Source organism: Vigna unguiculata, chromosome 9, assembly GCF_037176805.1.
Source record: "Vigna unguiculata cultivar grain cowpea cultivar isolate G323 ecotype 2 chromosome 9, ASM3717680v1, whole genome shotgun sequence".
NCBI lineage: Eukaryota > Viridiplantae > Streptophyta > Magnoliopsida > Fabales > Fabaceae > Vigna > Vigna unguiculata.
The window spans coordinates 10562485-10582958 of NC_140800.1; the positions used below are offsets into that span (position 1 = coordinate 10562485).

General features: G+C 38.7%; 3 protein-coding genes across 3 annotated transcripts; 1 reads left to right on the top strand and 2 right to left on the bottom strand.

The window, feature by feature from the left end:
• The first annotated feature begins 606 nt into the window (after nucleotides 1-606).
• Nucleotides 607-1994, top strand: LOC114163439 (uncharacterized). Its single transcript, XM_028047750.1, has 2 exons — nucleotides 607-684; nucleotides 1656-1994. Exons 1-2 carry the CDS (start codon nucleotides 607-609, stop codon nucleotides 1992-1994), a joined length of 417 nt encoding a protein of 138 aa, XP_027903551.1.
• A 5033-nt stretch (nucleotides 1995-7027) lies between these two features.
• Nucleotides 7028-8309, bottom strand: LOC114196286 (polygalacturonase inhibitor 2-like). Its single transcript, XM_028086884.2, has one exon. The coding sequence runs from the start codon at nucleotides 8255-8257 to the stop codon at nucleotides 7247-7249; it is 1011 nt and encodes a 336-aa protein (XP_027942685.2). The 5' UTR covers nucleotides 8258-8309; the 3' UTR covers nucleotides 7028-7246.
• Nucleotides 8310-13065: 4756 nt separating this feature from the next.
• LOC146883519 (uncharacterized) lies at nucleotides 13066-14926 on the bottom strand. Its single transcript, XM_085666601.1, has 5 exons — nucleotides 14776-14926; nucleotides 14377-14656; nucleotides 14040-14260; nucleotides 13537-13694; nucleotides 13066-13344 (listed from the first exon to the last, which is right to left on the bottom strand). Exons 1-5 carry the CDS (start codon nucleotides 14924-14926, stop codon nucleotides 13066-13068), a joined length of 1089 nt encoding a protein of 362 aa, XP_085522727.1.
• Nucleotides 14927-20474: the final 5548 nt, after the last annotated feature.

A 20474-nucleotide genomic window follows, 5' to 3' on the forward strand; every position in this document is an offset into this window, starting at 1 on the left:
AATATTTAGAGGACCTTTTTGAGACTTCAGAACAAATTCGAGGACTAAAACAGTAATTAAGCCTTCATTTAATTATGTTATTACTTAAATGGGATCTTACATTTATGGTATTAAAGCGGTCTTTCCTTAGACTCTGTGGACTTGTGTGACTGCTTAGCTTTCATCGTGTCTTCTGAGTGTTATCAGCTAAGTTCATGTCTAATCAATGTCTGACTAATGGTTTTCCAGTGTGCAAGTGACATGGCAGCTCCTCGTAGAAATCCTCAATCTTCTCACGCACCAGACATCGCCTGGGCGATAGAAGGTTTGGTGGCAACTCTGACTCAGCATAGTAATGCCATGATGCAACAACATGAGGCATCGATGCAGCGCCTAATAACATCTTTGGAGCAGCAGCAATTGGTGATGCAGTAGATGGAGGCTGCAAGAGTGGTTGCTGAGGATGCTCACAGACAACACATAGAGGCCTTCCACCAATTGGAGGAGAACAGGACAGCTGCCCCTGTCCACGACCCTGAACCATGACCTCCACCCAGGGAATGGAGTCTGGAGGACTTTTTAAAGCACCACCTAGTGAAGTTTAATGGCAAAACTAGCCCTGATGCTATGGACCAGTGGTTAAAGGACATGGAGCGAATTTTTGATGCCAAGATGTGCATTGCGGAGAATATATTGGCTTTTGTTGTATACATGCTCACGGGAGAAGTCAAGCACTAGTGGATCAGCATGCAATCCATCATGGAAGAAATAGAGGAGCTAGTCATGTGAGAGGCATTCAGGGGGAAGTTCCTCTCCGAGTATTTTCCAGACAACGTCAGATATGCAAAAGAGGTGGAATTCCTCCAACTGACTTAAGGGAACAAGTCTATGGCTGAGTATGCAGAGAAGTTCAAGCACCTTAGCCGCTTCTACACCATGTCACTCGATAAGTAGTGGCGATGCAGGAAGTTCGAAAACGTTCTCCATGGAGACATTCGTTTGATGGTAGCCCCACTATCCATCAAGGATTTTGTAGCCTTGGTGGAGAAGGCCAAAGTTGTGGAGAAGATGAAGGTTGATGTGAAAGCTTAATGTCCATAGCAGCAAAGGGTTGGTGTGGACAGAGTGTAGTGCTTTCGGTGTGAAGGACCGCACTTAAGGAGTGTGTGCCCTCAATTGGAAGGCTTAAGAAGATGTAACAATTGTGGCAAGAAAGGCCACTTTGGCAAGGATTGCCCCACTCTTGCGAGGGCGATGGCGCGACCACTAGTTCATACTCCTGCATAGAATCAACAAAGGAGAGGAGGCAATATGCCTCAGGCAGCAGACCGGGTGTGTGCGATGATAGAAGCAGAGGTAGCAGGCTCAAGTAACCTGGTTATAGGTTGTTGTGTGATGGTTGGAATGGAATGTTGTGTTGTATGACTTTGGAGCAACACAGTCTTTTGTGTCAGATTCTTGTGTGAAAAAGTTAGGTTTGTTTGTGTGTGACCTGCAATGTGATCTTGTGGTATCTACTCCGACGTCAGGTATGGTCAGGACATCGTCCTTGTGTGCTAGATGTCCATTCGAGGTAGAGGGGCGCATATATAAAGTGAATTTGATATGCCTACCACTACAAGAGTTGAAGGTGATCTTGGAGATGGATTGACTCTCTGCCAATCGTATTCTTATAGATTGCCGAGAGAAAAAAGTTGTTGTTCCCCAACTCAGAGGAGCCAGAGTTGTTATCATCTCAAGGGGTCATGAAAGAGATTCAAGCTGGCGCGCAGTGCTTCATAATCTTTACGCATCTAAATGTGGAGAAGGAGGAAAAGACGTCAGTTATACCTGTGGTGCATGAGTTTGAGGATGTGTTCCCGAAGGAAGTACCAGGGTTACCTTCTAGTAGAGAGGTGGAATTCTCTATTGACCTAGTGCCAAGAACTGGTCCAATGTCGATGGCTTCATATCGTTTGGGTCCGGCAGAACTGGTAGAGCTCAAGAATCAAATTGAAGAGCTATTGGGAAAATAGTTCATTCGACCCAATACTTCGTCATGGGGAGCATCAATGTTGTTGGTGAAGAAAAAGGATGGGAGTTCACGCCTGTGTGTGGACTACAGGCAGTTGAACAAGATGACCATCAAGAACAAGTACCCCCTTCCGAGGATAGATGATCTGATGGATCAGTTGCATGGAGCGTCGGTGTTTTCCAAGATATATCTACGATCGCGGTATCACCAGATCTTGGTAAAGGTAGATGATGTACAGAAGACAACCTTTAGATTTCGATATGAACACTACGAGTAGGTGGTTATGCCTTTTGGTATGACCAATGCTCCAACTGTGTTTATGGATTATATGAATCAGATCTTCAGGTCATTCTTGGATAAGTTTGTTGTAGTCTTCATAGACGACATACTCATCTATTCAAGGACTCAGGAGGAACATGTCAATCACCTGAGATTAGTACTTGGTATTTTGAGGGAGAAGCAGTTGTATGCTAAACAGTCCAAGTGTGAATTCTGGATGGATGAAGTACAATTCTTGGGACATGTAATATCTGCAAAGAGCAAGCGATGTATCCGGTGGAAGTGAAGGCAGTGGTTAAGTGGAAAATTCCCAAGTCAACGACAGAGATCAAGAGTTTCGTGGGTTTAGTTGGCTACTATAGGAGATTCATAGAAGGATTCTCCAAGATAGTGGCGCCTCTAACACAGCTTACTCGAAAAGACCAACCTTTCACTTGGACGGATAAATGTGAGGGAAGCATTCAAGAGCTTAAGCAAAGGTTGACAAGTGCTCCCAAATTGGTTATCCCTGATGTTGGTAGACCTTTTGAGGTTTACTGTGATGCCTCTCATCTAGGGCTTGGTTGTGTGGTGATGCAAGAGAAGAAGGCGGTGACATATGCTTCGAGGCAACTTAAGGTGCATGAGAGAAACTACCCCACTCATGACCTGGAGTTTGCAGCTATAGTGTTTGCCTTGAAGGTCTGGAGACACTATCTTTATAGTGCCCAGTTTCGTGTGTTTAGTGATCACAAAAGTCTCAAGTACCTGTTTGACCAGAAGGAGCTAAACATGAGACAAAGGAGGTGGATGGAATTCCTGAAGGACTATAATTTTGAACTGCTATATCATCCGGGGAAGGTAAATGTGGTAGCAGATGCCTTAAGTAGGAAGACAATGCATATTGCACAACTTATGATCAAGGAGGTGGAGCTACTAGAGAAATTCACAAATATGAAGCTGCAAGTTGAGTTGGGATCTGAGTTCATTAGATGTAGTACTCTTACTATATCTAGTGACTTCTTAGACTTAGTCAAAGAAAGGCAGCTAGCGGTTGCTAGTCTAGCAGGAGTGAGAGAACAACTTGGGTTATATGAAGCGAAGAATTTCGCCTTGGGTAGTGATGGTGTACAAAGATTCCAAGATAGAGTGTGTGTACTTGACGATGCTGAAGTGAAAAGGTTAATCATTGAGGAAGGGCATAAGAGTCGTCTTAGTTTGCACCCTGGCATGACTAAGATGTACCAGGATCTTAAGGAAACCTTCTAGTGGCAGGGTATGAAGAAGGATGTTGTACAGTTTGTATCATCTTGTTTGACATGTCAAAAGGCACGGGTAGAGCATTAGAGACCCAATGGAATTCTACAGCCTTTGGACATATCGATGTGGAAATGGGATAGCATAGCTATGGACTTTGTGACCCATTTGCCACGAACCTTTAGAGGTCATGATTCGATCTGGGTTGTAGTGGACCGATTGACCAAGAGTGCTCATTTCTTAACAATGAATTTGAGGATGTTTATGGCCAAGTTGGCCCAATTGTACATTAAATAGATTGTGAGGTTGCATGGGGTACCTTCGAGTATAGTTTCATATAGAGATCCATTGTTCACTTCGCGATTTTGGCAGATGCTACAGAGTGCTTTGGGTAGCAAGCTTTGGGAAACAGTGCTAGTTGGACTAGAATTATTGGAACAGACTACAAAGAAGGTGAGAATGGTGAGAGTCAGGATGTATGTCTCTTAGAGTAGACAGAAGGCTTATGCAGACCGTAAGAGAAGACCCTTGGAATTCGTGACTGGAGATCACGTGTTCTTGAGGGTGACCCGAACCACTAGAGTAGGAAGCATCCTTAGTTAGTTAATCTTCATCCGGTATTCTATGTCTCGTAGTTGAGGAAGTACGTCTTTGACCCATCTCATGTGTTGGAAGTAGAGGATGTGCAGATCAGGGAGGATCTTACTATGGAAGTACCACCCGTTGCTTTGAAGGATAGCCGAGTAGAGGAACGTCGTGGAAAACTAGTTAGTCTTGTCAAGGTCATTTGGGGTCGGAGAACAGGTGACTCTACTTGGGAGTTAGAGGAGGATATGAGGAAGTCACATTTGCATCTGTTTTCCTGGTAAGTTTTCATTTTCAAGGTTAAAAATTTTTGTTGTTGGGGAGAATGTAAGGCCCACTTTAATTTCGGCCCTAATCTTAAGGGCCCACCCTAATTAGTTGGGCCTAAGGCTGACCCATGGGATGTCCAAAGCCCCTAAACCAACCTAACACTCTCATTTCCTAATCAATTTCAGAAAAACAATTTCTCAAACACATTCTTTTCCTTTCAACAGAAGCTCTGCTAGGGTTTGGCCCCCTTCTTGGTCACGCTAGCTCAAAGCTCACTCCCGTCTCACAAAAGTTAGTTCTTGAACCGTACTTTCTTCGTTCTAAGCTTTGTTTTCGTGGTCCCAACTAGGGTTCCTCCGGGTAATCTAGTGTTGTTCTAGTGTTACTATTTATAGCTTGCGAATTTTTTCTAAGAGTTGGGTGTCTTTTCTACTCGTGCCAAACCAGTCATAACAACTTTCTAAAAGGTAAGGGAAGCTAGGGTTTTTTGTATTTGCTTTATATCTGCTTGTTTAGATTTATTTTCGTGTTTGATATGCTTAGGTGTTGCTGTGATTGCTTGGATTATGGATGAATGTGTTGTGGTTTGCAAATGCTTAATTGTTGCACGCGAGAACAATGGTAGGTATTGGTTTTCTAGCCCAAGTGAGCGTACCTCACCTAGGCGAGATTAGCAGCAACTCACCCAGGTTTTCTGCTTGAACTATCGCTTAAGCGACGAACCTTCGTTTTGAGCGAGGGGTAATCTCGCTCAAGCGAGGAGGTCTCGCCTAAACAAGAAATCACAGAAGCCACTGTTCCTTGTTTAAGCTCTCGCCTATGCGAGAAGGGCTCGCCTAAGCGAGAGAACCTCTCTCGCCTAAGCAAGGTCTTCTAGCCTGAGCGAGTTTGGGACATGTTTGTGCTCTAGTTCTATTTGGTTCTCTAATATGGTTGCTTGCTCGCCTGATGGGACGTTTTACCATAAAAGCCTAATGTACGATGTCATGTATATTTCATGAGATTAAATGGGGATGATATGTTGCCGTGTTGAACATGAAATGGAAAGTATGAATTGGTTGGTTAATTGGTTGAATGATTACATGAGACATGGTATGCATGATAACTTTATGCTTGGTTGGTGAGACATGATTTTGGTGTGGTTTAGGACGTAATTCTGTGAATCTCTAGGTGAGATCTCATGGTGGTGCCTCATTGGTCAGGACGTAATTCCACGAAAGTTTAGTGGTGGTGCCTCATTGGTTAGGACGTAATTCCACGATGGTTGCATGGTGGTGCCTCATGGTCAGGATGTAATTCCATGACCCCAGTTAGTGGGAGCTCATGGTGGTGCTTCGTGATTAGGACATTATTCTACGAAATTTCGTGGTAGTGCCCAATTATATAATTTAGTAAGGATTCAAGTAAGGATTGTATCCTGACACTTTAAAAAGTTAGTTAGTTTTACGTAGAGCGTACTGACTCGAATGGTGAGAGTAGTAGGAGGTCCTAGTCTTTGGCAAGATAATGGCCTTAGATGTTTGAAGGCTAACCTTATGAGTGGTAGGGTGAAACCCATTGGCAATTGGCTCTGCAGAGCAGTAGAGGCCACCAAAAGTGCAAGCATCCAGTGAATTCGAATGATTATATGTATTCGGATAATCGTGTCTTGAGTCTTAGTGTCTTGTTTGCTGGTCATTGGATGCGTGGTTGATATATGTATCTTTGGCTATAAAATTATATGAAATTGTATGATAAATCATTTTCTATTCTAGCTTTCCCTTTCTTCTTGATTGTATGTTCTATGTGTGATTTTTCTCCTTTTGCGATGATCATCAATTTATTGATGTGAGTATATGCGAGGACTCCCCATGGTCATCAGGGTGATAAAGATTTCGCTGCTTAGTTCGTCTTGGATCTGATTCCGTTTTCCCGAATTTCTTTTTAGGGTTGTAGCCCATGTATTGTCTTGCTCCTTGAGCATTTATTTTGAATACTGTCAATCTATTTCTTTGTCTTGTTATTGACATTGTGATGTGTTTTAGTTTTTCCTTCTAAGTATTCTTGGATAATTGTAAGAAGTAATGTTTATACTCCATGACTTTGCCTTTTATTATTAATGTTTCATTTAATTATGTTATTACATTACACATGGACTTTTTATTCCTTGAGATATAAAGGCCTGATCATTAGTCCTTTTGGTATATGAACGAAATATTACCATATGACTATTGTCACTTTCATTTTGAACTAGTCCATAAAGTTACTAGTCATATTAAGGTGTTAAGTTTGGTTAGCTTGACACCACATTAATAATGTTAACTCATCAGGGTTGTGGTTAAAGAATGTGAATTAGTCCGGTTTGACTTGCTTTTTGGTTAGTAAAGAAATAATGAACTTAAGACAACATTTATTTTTAAGAGAGATACTCTTTTAAAGTGACAGGAATTATACAAGTCCGCTCAAAACATGGTCAATGATGCTTACCCAGCAGAATCATTGTCACTCTTCACTCACCGACAATACTACAGCAAAATCATTCCATACATTTTCTTTTCCGATTGACCTCTCCCTTTATTTTCTTTCCCTTGTTTTGAGCTTCTAACCTTTCCATAAAACTAGTGATTATAACTATTAACTATAAATATCTTCTATCGAACAATCTTACTGTGACACAAATAAAAATACTAGGAGAAACATAGTTTTATTTCTCAACACTAAACACCATCGTATATCCTCGAACAGAAACTTGAAGTCTGAGTCCGCAAATAGAAAACTTATTTAATTCAAACTTGAACGAACCCCTTACATAATCTTACTGGCGCAGGGCGGAAGTAGAGAGACACACAACTTAGTGGGAAAACGGAAAACTTATTTTATTGAAAGCGGAAGAAATCTGTTAATCTATTTGGTGCAAGGCGGAAGTGGAGAGCCACACAAGTGAGTGTGAAAATAGGAATATTTATCGAATGTTTGCAATCTCCCACCCTGCGGTATTTGGCCCTTCAAGCCAGGATTATAACTGAAGTTCAATTGCTGAAAATATCGCACTTGGGTAAGCCCCGTTGGAATGCTGCCATAAATGTTATTGTGACTGATATCCAACCAAGTTAAGGTTTGCTTGGGAAACGTCAAACGAGAGAGATCAAAGGAGAAGGCATTCCTGGAAAGGTCAACTAGCTCAGTATTTGTCTTGCTCCCGAAAAGAAATGAAGCATCGCCTACAAAGTTGTTCCCTGACAAGTCTATCCTCTCTAGGTCTAGGTTGCCCAAGGAAGCGGGAATGGGCCCGGAAAGCTGGTTGTGAGAGAGAATGAGATCTAGCCCGGGCTTCTTGAAGGATCCAAAAGAGGCCGGGATTGGGCCCGTCAATTTGTTCCTGTCCAGCCGTAGAGTGATGAGATTAGGCAGTTGGGAAAGTGAGCTGGGAATGGAGCCCGAGAGTTTGTTAGAGGAAAGTTCGATATACTCGAGGGTCTTAATCTGGGCCAGAAATTCAGGTATGGGGCCTGAGATACCAGTATTGGAGATAGAGATATCTGTTAGTCTGGGGAGTTTGGCGAGGGTGGGCTGAATTGGGCCGACGAGGTTGGGGAGGTTGTGGAGGCTGAGGCCCCGGAGGTAAGGGAGGTCACCCACAGAGGGTGGTATTTGTCCGGTGACATTCGGGTCTGGCTGATCGGATCTTAGAAATATTGTGAAGATGCGGTTATTTCTGTCGTCACACTTGACACAGTACCAGCCGCAGCAATCCTCTTTTGGGTCCCAAGAGGCTAGGAAATAAGGGTTGTTGAGTTCCCTTTTGAAGCGGAGGAGCGCCTTCTTGTCTTGTGGGTGGCACAGCTCCGACAATGCAACTGGAAATGGGGACAACATTAGGACGCATAGTCCCAACATCATTAACAAGCTTCTCATTTTGCTTATGAATGGGAAGTCACAAGTTGTGTTCCAGAGGTACTTCCACACTTCTCATTCCTCTCATTTTAAAGAACAATGCCACGGTTCATAGCCCTTGCGACATTTCACGTTTTCCACGTTGGAAATAATATCCGGTGCTACCCAATCACAAGTCAAAATTACTCAAGTGGTGTGCCTACCCAAATAGTACCCGTAATTTACACCTTTTTCCTTTTCGGTGCTGGCAGATACACAAAAACGGTAAAAAAACAGCGACAAATAATGAATTATAACAAAATATTCATTATTTAATACCAGCTTAAACAACCGAAGTTATTCTGTATTTTTTAAATATAAATAATATTATATTATAAATGATAATAGTGTAATTTTATTAAATTAATATATAAAATAAATATATATTTATTAAAAATAAAATGAAATGAATAGAGAGAATAATTGTTGATAAAAAAAAGATAAATAATTTTATAAAAAATAGACAAAAATAACCGTTAATTTTAAAAAATTTAATAAATAATTATATTATAAGGAGTATAATTGGTATTATGAAATGTAGATATAAAAAAGAGAGGATCATAAAGAAAAATCAGAAAATAGTATTCCTTTTAAATAAGTGCTATTGGGATAAAGCAGCATCTAACGTCCACAATTTTAAAATTAAAATTGTGTTTATAGAAACCTCTTTGCACATTCTTTTTAAAATGAGTGTTACAGGGATGAAGCTGCATCATTAACACACTTCTCCTTTTGCTTATGAATGTGAAGTGACATCTTGTGTTCCATAGGTACATCAACACGCTTCTCATTCCTCTCATTTGAAAGATCCATGTGATGGTCTATGGTCGAGAGATGAAAGAATTTCTTACACATTTTTTTATCTTTAAATAAATCAAAATACATAGTAAAATCATATATTAATTTTTAGGGAACTTATATATTAATTCACATAAAAATAAAATATGAAAACATATTTGACTTTCTTATTGAGACGTTGATAAATAGGTACGTGATTTTCAAAATGTAGAGATTTTAGGTATCAACTTCGTTTTCCTCATGATGAGACGAAGAGAAACAAAATTCTACTAAATACAAAATGTTACCTTTTCTATAAATGGAGACCATTAATATTTTCAGTCCATTCTAGATTTTAATAATTACAATTCAACCTCTGTTAAATTAGAATATTACTTTAGATATCTGCACAACAAGATTTTCATGAAAATTATACTCTTAATCATAAATTTCATATTAACATACCACTATATAATTTAACTAACCAGATAATGGCCCTATAACACATTTAAACAATATATGTGACACAAAAATTCTAACTTCCACTAGTCAGGTAATTTTGAGTGAGAAAGTATGTTTTTGAAGCTTTAAAAATGTGTTAAAATGATTTTAATTATTGTAAATGGTTAACTGATGATGAGATTGAAAATGAATTTAGAAGAAGTATGTATGATTGTAGATATACGATGATTTTGATTTAGATAAGATGCATGAATAGAATGTTATGTGATGAATTAAATTATTATGTGATATTGAGTATGATGTGAACATAGATATTTTTTAGGAGAAAATACTATGGTGGGATGGTTTACGTCGTATATTGAAATTGGGATTCTGAAGGAGATAATAACAACTCTACTAAATTGGACTATTATGAAAGGAAATATTTGTTCGTGAGAATCAATTGAGGCTCCTCTACGGTGTGATAAAGAACTTTGTTTGGTAGGTCATAAAAAATTTTACCCTTTCATATGATGAGGACCTAGTTCCTAACATATAATTTTATTGTTGATGAAAACGTACTGAAGGTACGAGACCTCCAAAAATATATTCAACTATTTACGATAGTGTGATGTTATATTACTTGAAAGGTAGATAGTTAGGCTATGAAATATTAGATCATTGATTTTTTTTTTTAATGTATTTATCATATTGAATGGATTTTAAATATGTATGGGTGTTTTTGAATTTATTGATTAAATTGAATGGATGATAAATATGTATGAGCATGTAGACTTTCTTTTTAAAAGAATACTACTTTGCCTTGTTTGTCTTTGTTATGTTGTATATGAGAACAAACAATATTTCAATGAGAAAAATAAAAAATGAATATTGTACTCACCAAGAATATGATGTTAGAATGGCGAGGGGAATAAGTGTGAGAAGATTGATATCGTCGTAAAGTCGACCTGGTGGTGAAGATATGTAGAAGAGTAGCATTGACATAAAGCCGACTTGATGGTGAAGATATGTAGAAGAGTAGCATTGACATAAAGCCGACCTAGTGGTAAAGATATGTAGAAAAGAAAAGTAGCATCGTAATGAAGTTGGCCTCATAATGGAGATGTGTAGAGAAGAAGATTGATGTCGTCGTAAAGCCGACCAAATGGTGAAGATATGTAGAAGAGAAGAGTGTCGTGAAGTTGGCCTGATATTGTTGATGTATGAGAAAGAAGGAAGTAAGAAGTTGTCTCCGTATAGTCGAGGTCATTACGAGGAGGAGAATTGGTATTATGTCGTCTTAAGACCGATTTGTTAATATTAAATTAAGATTGCAGAGATAAAGCACGTGAAGATAAAATTTTAGATTATGTTGAGTGGTTATAGATACATTAGTTATTTGTTGATGAAATATTTTGGTTGTTATTTAGGAGGATATTCTAGATTATCTTTAAAGTTATTATTAGCCATTAACTGATTATGTATATCTATAATATTTATAACCGATTTACTTTCTATAAATAAGAATATTACTTCCATGGTCAAGGGACAAATCAATTTTGACCTAAGTGAAGCAAAAACTAAGGTTAAAACTTGTCTTTCTTATTGTTTTCGGAGGAAGGTTATATTACACCTTTTGTAACCGGAACAAATATAAGACAAAAAGAGATAATAAGAAAGAGTTTTATATTTGTTATAGAATTTCTTTCTTTAGGAATTGTTATATATATATATATATATATATATATATATATATATATATATATAACTTTCATGCATGAAGATCGCTCATCTTAATACCGAGGTGTCCGAACTGAAAGTTGTTCGTGACCAGATTAAACAAAAAGACGAAGAGCTACTAACAATGACCAACCAACTGAAGGAACATAAAAAAGAGAAGAAAACTTGGACTAAAAATTCTAAACTCCTCAAGGATCAAATCGGTTCTTCACTCAACATGGGCTTCCAGCTAGCTCTTGACCAAGTTCGCATGCTCATCCCCGATGCTGACCTATCCCAAGCCGACATTTCAAAAACCATTGTGGATGGACAACTTATCGAAACCGATGAATATGACACTTAGTATTATTATTTTCTTTACCTTCTCATATTTGTATTTGGAACATCTTTTGACTTCCCTTTTTGCAACAGTTTACTATGTTTTATTATACCAAGTTAATTTCACCCTTTGCTAGTAATTACCTTCCACATTGTCCATAATAAGATAATTCGACTACAAACCAAGACTTCCATAACAAAACTACCATCGATTTCTTATTTTCTGTAAATGAATACGATAAATTATGTCGGCCCCAAACCAAGACTACTAAATATCCGACCTTGAACTCTTAGCCTAATAAATATGATAAATGCAATCGGCTAAAAACCAAGACTTTAGTTAAGACCAAAACTAACCTCGAGCTCTCAGTCTTACCAAGTAAATATGACAAGAATAGTCAGTCAAAAACTGAGAGTGCTAAACAAACCAAAATCCAGCCTCAAGCTCTCAGTCTAAGAAACATGATAAATGTAATAAGCTAAAAACTAAGACTTTAAGCGTGACCAGAACTAACCTCGAGCTCTTAGTCTTACCAAGTAAATATGACAAGAATAGTCGGTCAAAAACCGAGACTACTAAACAAACCGAAATCCAACCTCGAGCTCTTAGTCTAAGAAACATGATAAATGTAATCAGCTAAAAACCGAGACTTTAAGCAAGACCAGAACTAACCTCGAGCTCTCAGTCTTACCAAGTAAATATGACAAGAACAGTCAGTCAAAAACTGAGACCGCTAAACAAACCAAAATTCAACCTCGAGCTCTTAGTCTAAGAAACATGATAAATGTAATCAGCTAAAAACTGAGACTTTAAGCAAGACCAGAACTAACCTCGAGCTCTCAGTCTTACCAAGTAAATATGACAAGAATAGTCAGTCAAAAACTGAGACCGCTAAACAAACCAAAATTCAACCTCAAGCTCTTAGTCTAAGAAACATGATAAATGTAATCAGCTAAAAACCGAGACTTTAAGCAAGACCAAAACTAACCTCGAGCTCTCGATTTCTTCACGAATTAATCTCCCCCATCCTTATTGCGCTTCTAGCCCTGCAAAATCACTAAACAATATGTTTATGATCAATTATCATTGAGCGCCACAGCTCATAATTGCCCTTGAACATCGAGATCTGGAATCATTTGATCATCGAAAGTCGCGTCTCAGAATTGCCTACGAGCATCAAGACCCGAAATTATTTTATCATCGAGCATCTCAGAATTGCCTTCGAGCATCGGGGCCCAGAATTGCCTTCGAGCATCGGGGCCAGAATCATGATTTAATAAAATAAATAAGAAGAAAAAAATGACTTGGATTTAAAATGAATAGTTGTGACAAGAAAAAAAAACAAAAAATAAAAACAATTATCCAACTAACTAAAATAAAAATGCAAATTTGTCGCATTCCATGTTCTAGGAATTTTCTTGCCATCCAAAGACTCTAATTTATATGCTCCCAATCCGACTACCTCTTCAATTCGATAAGGTCTCGTCCATTTGGGCACCAATTTATTATCCATTTAAATTAATTGTGCCTTTCTTAACATTAAATTTGCTTCCTGAAAACTCCTCGAATTTACACTTGTCTTATATCTTCTTTCCACTCTCCTCTTAACTGCATCCCCCGATATCCTAGGCAATTCTCGAACCTCTTCCAAAGTATCCAAATTAGCAAGCAGTCCCTGTTCTGAAAGCTTGTCTTCAAATAATCTTACCCTTTCCACATTTTCAGTGATATCTATGGGAATCATTGCATTTGTCCCATATACTAAACTGAATGGAGTTTCATGCGTGGTTGTCTGAGGAGTGGTGTGATAGGACCATATTACTCAGTGAATTCCATCTGGCCAATCACCTTTAACTGTCATTAACCTTCGCTTCGAACCTCGCATAATAACTTTGTTAGCTACTTTAGCTTGCCCATTCGTTTGAGGATGCTCCACAGAAGAAAAAACATGTATGATGCCCACCTCCCTACACAATTGTCGTACCTGTGAACATACAAATTGGGTGCCATTATCTGAAATGAGGCGTCGTGGAACTCCAAACATGCATACTATATTCTTCCAAATGAAGTCTTTAATCTTATTCCCTGTTATTATTGCTACAGGCTCTGCTTCAATCCATTTCGTAAAATACTCGATGGCCACTATCAAAAACTTGAGCTACCTAACAGCACGTGGAAAAGGTCCCAGTATATTTATTCCCCATGTATGAAATGGCCACGATGCATTGATGAAGTGTAGAACCTCAAGCGATGCTCTGGCCCGATCAGCGTGTTTCTAACACTATCCACATCTTCTCATATACTCCATACAATCAGTTCGCATAGTTGGCCAGAAAAATCCTGCTCTCATGACTCGCAACATCAACGCTCTCCCTCTGATGTGACTCCTATATATACGCTAATGCAACTCAACCATGATCCTTATAGCTTCTTCTTAATCTATGCAGATCAACAAAGGACGAGAATATCCATGTCGAAACAAATTACCGTCAATTAACACATATCTACTAGAAATCTTCCTAATCTGACTTGCTTCCTCATTATCTCCAGGTAATTGCCCATCTACAATGTATCTTTTTATGGGAGTCATCCAATTATCCTTTGAAGTTACTTGTATTGCCAAAATTTGACAATTATCTCCCATTTCTACCCCTGGAGATATCAATGTTTCCGGAATTACCGATTGATGTTGTCCTGGCTTCATATAACTAGGCAATTTTGATAACAAATTCATCCCACTATTATGATCCCTAGGAACATGTACAAACCAAAATACACAAAATTCTTGGCCAAAGTGTGAAAAAATTCCAAATATTTGGCTAACTGGGAATCGCGAGCTTGAAATTCTCCTTTTACTTGTCCCGTCACTAATGTTGAATCACTTTTAATTACTAGCTTTGCGACTCCCATTTCCTTTGCTAGTAACATTCCGGCTATTAATGCTTCATACTCAGCTTGATTGTTACTTGCCTTGAAAGCAAACCTTAAAGACAGCTCAATCAAAATCCTGCCTGCCCCTTCTAACACAATACCAGCTCCATTCCCTTTTAGATTGGAGGCTCCATCCACAGACAGAACCCATTGCAACACATCTTCATGTTGGACTTCGTAGGATTAGTAAGTTCCACCAAAAACTTTGATAATACTTGTGCTTTGATTGGGCCCATAGCGTCGTACTGAATATTATATTCTAACAACTCAATCGCTCATTTAACCAACTTGCCCAATATATAAGGTTTCTGCACTTGTTTTATAGGCAAATCCATCATTATTCTCACCACATGATTTTGAAAATAATGTCTTAACCGTCGAGCTGTTACCACCACAGCTAATGCGGCATTTTCCAATATAGGATATTGTGTCTTTGCCCCCATTTAACACCTTACGAACAAAATACGCAAGTTTCTATTCTTCCTTCCACTATTGAACTAATAACGAACTAACCGCTTGATTAGTCACCGAAATATATAACGCCAGAATACTATTCTTTTCAGGTCTGCAGAGCACTGGTGGTTTGCTCAAATATTCTTTCAACTGTTGAAAGGCTTATTCGCGCTGGCTGGACCACTGAAACCTATCATTCTTTCGGAAACATTGAAAATAAGGTAACCCCTTATCACCATTTTTTTCCAAAAATCGAGAGAGAGTAGCCATCCTCTCCGTCAGTCGTTGAACCTCTTTTACATTTGTTGGACTTCTCATATTAATAACAACTTCACATTTGTCGGGATTAGCCTCTATACCTCTCTCAGTACGTAAAAACCCCAAGAACTTTCCTACTCTGACGCCAAATAGACATTTCTCTAGATTAAACTTAAGTTGATACTTATTTATTGTGGCAAACAACTTAACCAAATCTTCTTGATGTTGAACTTCCATTGTTGAGGTTACTACCATGTCATCTACGTATTCTTGTATATTGCGCCCCATCATAGGAGCCAAGATCCGATCCATCAGTCTTTGGTACGTAGCGCCTGCATTTTTTAAACCAAAAGGCATCACCTTGTAGCAATAGTTCAAGGTTTCTCCCATGAAAGATGTTTTTTCTTCATCCTGAGGATGCATCTTTATTTGGTTGTAACTTGAGTAAGCATCAATGAAACTAAGAAAAGTGCATCTCGACACACTGTCCACTAGTGCATCTATGCCAGGTAAGGGATAGGAATCTTTTGGACATGCTTTATTCAGATCAATGAAATCCACACACATCCTCCATTTTTCGTTTCACTTTTTAACCATCACTACATTTGCTAACCATGTAGGATACTGAATTTCCCGGATATGCGATGCATCCAAAAGCTTCTTTACCTTCTCTGCAACAGCTTGAGCCTTTTCACCTCCCAACCGCCTTCATCTTTGAATCTTCTCTTTAGCACTTGGGTTCACATTAAGTTTATGACATAAGAAGTCAGGGTCTCTCCCCACCATATTTGTTGTTGTCCAAGCAAACGAGGAAAGATTTGCTTGCAAAACCTACAAGATTTGTGCTTCAACTGTTGGACTTAGGCCTCCTCCTATTTTAAGTTTTCTCCCATCAAGATTTACTTACTTCACCTCCCCCACAGATTGGGGCATTCGTTATGGATGCACTATCCTAGGATCTAATTCGGTATCAACAGATACTTTACTAGATGCTACACAATATGCATCCTTCTGACGAGTTCGAAGACTGTCTTCATAACACTTCCTAACTGTCTCTTGATTTATTGACATCATGACTACCTTCTCTTCATTCGTAGGAAACTTCATCTTCAAATGAGGAGTCGAGACTATGGCTCTAAGTTTATTCAAGGAAGGTCTGCCAAGTAGAAAGTTATATGCTGATGGAGCATTAACAACTATGTAGTGTACCACGATAGTTTTTACAGTTTTATCATCCCTAAACATTGTACGCAAATCTGCATAACCCCTCACCTCTACTTGTTCTCTAGAAAAACCTAATAACATGTCGCCAAAAGGTTGTAATCGATCCAAGGGAATTTGTAAACCTACAAAGGTTTCCCAGAACATAACATCAGCTGAACTGCCTTGATTTATCAACACCCGATGCACATTCCTTCCCATCATGATAACTGACAGCACTATCGGGTTATCCTCATGTGGAACCAGTCCCTTCAAATCTTCATTAGAAAAAACAATGTTTGGATTCTTCGTAGATCGCTCTATTTTTACAACAGTCATTACGCTTCTTACATATCTTTTCCTGGACGCATGTGTCAATCCTCCCCCTGAAAAACCTCTTGCTATTGTCTTAAAATCACCCAAGATAGGAATTTCATGTGACTCGGTTTTCGAGGGCTGCTTCATTCGCTCATCATCCTTCTCAACCCTGACATATTTCTTCAACATACCTCTAGCCGATAATGCCGCCAGCTGATTAGCTAGGGTATGATAGTCATCAGTATCGTGTCCTACTATTCGATGAAATTTACTCTAGGCCTTAGGCCTCAATCCGAGGACTCTGGTGGTAACATTGGGACAACGCAACTGCTTACTATAAGACCCGTGAAATTTAATTAATTAAATAAATAAATAATTAATAAATACGCGTAGTGGGAGCCTTTATGGCATTTAATATTGATTGATGTGATGTGGCAAAGTACTAGCTTAAATGGTTGAGAGTACTTAATTGTGTGAGAAGACTTGGGTTCAAGTCCTATGTATGCCATTTATGTGTTATTTAATTAATCTTATTTTTAATAATATTCTTGATCATGTTGAATGATAATATAATCATAGAATTAATTATATTAGTCATCACAAAACGTGAATTGGTTGAATAGTTGTGCAATTGATTCGAACCTTGGTGAATCCAAAATAAACTTTCTTTTTGCCAAAATTTATTTTGGCGTGAAGGTGAAAGGGCAGAGAAACCCTAGCCACCTTAGATGGGTAGAAGGGAGGGCTGAAAAACCACTAAATTATGGTCATTGAATAGCAATTAAGCACATTGCTAATTAATTTTCGTTTTAGGAGTAAATGGGGTAATTATTGGGTGGTATTGGTGAGAGAGAATGGAAGTAGAGGAGAGAACCACACTGCATTGTTGTGAGTTTTTAGGCTGCAAAGTTTTAGAGTATTAGAGCTGAATTATAGAGAGATTAAGAGTTATTGGTTGGAGAGTCAAGGGGAGGTCATTGGAGATCATTAAGAACTTTAGCGTTGATCCAATTTTAATCAAAGGAAACCAGGTTAGGGGAGCTGGATCACATTATATTTATGTTTTTATTTGTAAATGTATGAATTATAGCATGTATATGTATGATCACCTTTAAATTTCATTGAAATTTGTGTTTCTGGAAATTTTCCAGAAACTGCCTGGCGGACGATGAACTATACCGCCAGACGACTTCTCTATGTTGTGTGATTTTTCTAGGTTCCTATGAGGAACCGCCTGGCGGCAAAGTCTTGTGCCGCCAGGCAACACAAGCTGGCCAACCCAGTTTTTTGGATTTTGATGAATTGCCCGGCGGTGATGAACAACTGCCCGACGATACAAGTCGAATTCATTCGATTTGGATGTTTTTGGTGTTCTTAGAGGTTTCTGATCGTGGAGAAATCGTGTTCTAAACTTTATGAATGATTAGACATCGTATTTCATTGGAAATTCGTGGAATTGGGGTTTAATTGAGATGAAAATCGCATGAAGGTTATCTTAGGGTTGATGAATTGGGGATTTCGAAAATGGCACTAATCTAAATGGAAAATGTGAATGAATTCGAGTATGGGAAGTGTTAAAGATGAATTGTAATCCTAAAAGACGGAATTGTATCTTATAAAGTCATAAATTGGTTGAACTCAGAGTTGTTGTGAATGGGTTGAGGTTCACAGGTGCAAAGAAGAGTGTTGGGGTTCCTGGAACAGTAAGAACCGCTTGACAACACATTAGCTACCACCAGGCGCCATATCAAAGATGCGAGGGGTGCTTTGATTCACGAAAAATGTTGTTTTTCGTATTTTCGTAGAACAGGAACTGCCCGGCGCTGGCTTTGTACCGCCAGGCGCAAGGTTCCTGATTGCTGGGCGCTAGGCACCACCCTTTTTTTCTAGTTTGCGCAGTTTTCATAAAACTTAATTTCCCGATTCGTTAGCCGTCCGATATAGATGAAATTTTGACAAGTGGTCCATAACATGTAGTTCTTCACTTTGAACAGTGGAGATTTTATTTAGAGGTCATTAGCGAAAGATATATGTTATGCATGATTGCTGGTTTCAGAGTTTATCTTGTAAGCGAATTGATCATATGTGCGTATAGAAGAGTTTATGGAACGTTAAGGGGTACTATAGGGAGCTATCATAGGTAATGTAAATATTAAAGTGCGGCCATGACCATAAACAAATATATATATATATATATATATATATATATATATATATATATATGTATGTATGTACTGGTTTGAGGTGGGAAATACATGGATGCTACCTAACTATTTTAAAGCCCTTGGAAGGGAATAACTTTGTGGCAAATGGCTGAAATAACATGGTTGGAGTTGGGGATACCCTTACATGTATATGAAAGTAGCACATGGGTACAGGAAATTGTTATGGGAATAGAGGTGGAAATTTTGTTATAGCACTTACACGAACTTGGAAAAAATCAGACTACAAGGGGATAACCAGTACAACTCGTTGTACTGATGTATCGCCTGGTGAAAAGTTTGGAGTCGTCAGGCGGTAGTTTCAAAACCAGTGGCTACTGGAACGCATGGCACTTGGCGGTGAAGAGTGTCCCGCCAGGCAATAACTACAGGCATGGGCATCAGAGGCGCGTTTGTGCTTGACACTTTGTAAGCAGCACCAGGCGGTTTTGCTGCAACAGATTGGTGTTATGCTTGCTTTGGTGTGCGTGGTCTACATGGCTTCTAGGATATCTTAAAGGTCGGCTTGTTGGCATTCCTTGAGTTGTGCCTCGAAACGTATCCTTTGAGTTGAGCTCGACATAGGGGTTAAGCACGTGACATTTCTTGAGCTGTGGCTCGGAATGGCATCCCTCGAGTTGAGCTCGGGATGGCGGATGAACACGAGGAACCCTTAGGTTGAGCTCGGGTTGGTGAGTGTTGCTAGTGTGAGTGTACTGGTTGTGGCCAGTACGAATGGGTCCAGATAGATTGCCCTCCTTAGTAGTTAGCTGACGAGTTTGGTAGTCTTGGGACGTTACGAACTATGTTCGTATTTGGGAACTCCACCTGGTGTTACGGTGTATGATCCGTAACAATGGTTTCCCGCACGTGCTCTATCGATTTGTGGCCGATAGGTATGGCAGCAAGACATCTTGAGGTACTCATTAGAAGACATAGACCACGATTAACATGGTGGTGGCCATGTGATGTGATATCAAAGGATGGAATTCCTTTTGTGTGATTGTGTGATTTGTATAATTGTGCCATATATATATATATATATATATATATATATATATATATATATATATATATATATATATGTTTATTTTGTTAGCTCACCCTATTTGCTTGTGTTTGGCGATGATCGTGTTAATCGTGAGGGAGGTGGATCTGATGAGGCTTAGCAGCGGAGCGGGGAAAACTCATGGGAACAATTTTATTGAGTTTTTATCACTTATGGTTTTGGAATAAAGTTGTAAACTATTATAAGACTGTTTTGGTATTTTATTGAATTTTGAGAAATTTAAATTTAGAGTTATCTTTATATTATGAAATAAATTATTTAAAATTTCCTGCGTTTTTGGAAAATGGATTTATAATTAATGAGATTTTATTTTTTTATTTTATTTTATTATTTAAACCCGTAATATCCGGTCATGATGTTACACTTACAAACTTCTTCATCTTTCAATATTTCAGATAAAGCAGCATTGAAGCTCGACATTCTACGTATTCTTTCTCCCTTGTAATCCTTCCCCTTCCTTTGTGCCATGTATGAACTTCCTATCTGACCTTC

Bases quoted from the DNA above. Each gene is read 5' to 3' on its own strand.
- LOC114163439 (XM_028047750.1), top strand. From the start codon at position 607: ATGGACCAGTGGTTAAAGGACATGGAGCGAATTTTTGATGCCAAGATG. The intron at 685-1,655 runs GTATACATGCTC...GTATTCTTATAG, and splicing joins AGAATATATTGGCTTTTGTT to ATTGCCGAGAGAAAAAAGTT.
- LOC114196286 (XM_028086884.2), bottom strand. From the start codon at position 8,257: ATGAGAAGCTTGTTAATGATGTTGGGACTATGCGTCCTAATGTTGTCC.
- LOC146883519 (XM_085666601.1), bottom strand. From the start codon at position 14,926: ATGGGGGCAAAGACACAATATCCTATATTGGAAAATGCCGCATTAGCT. The intron at 14,657-14,775 runs GCAAGTTGGTTA...AATCCTACGAAG, and splicing joins GCAGAAACCTTATATATTGG to TCCAACATGAAGATGTGTTG. The intron at 13,345-13,536 runs GTACGACAATTG...ACCACTCCTCAG, and splicing joins CCCAATTTGTATGTTCACAG to ACAACCACGCATGAAACTCC.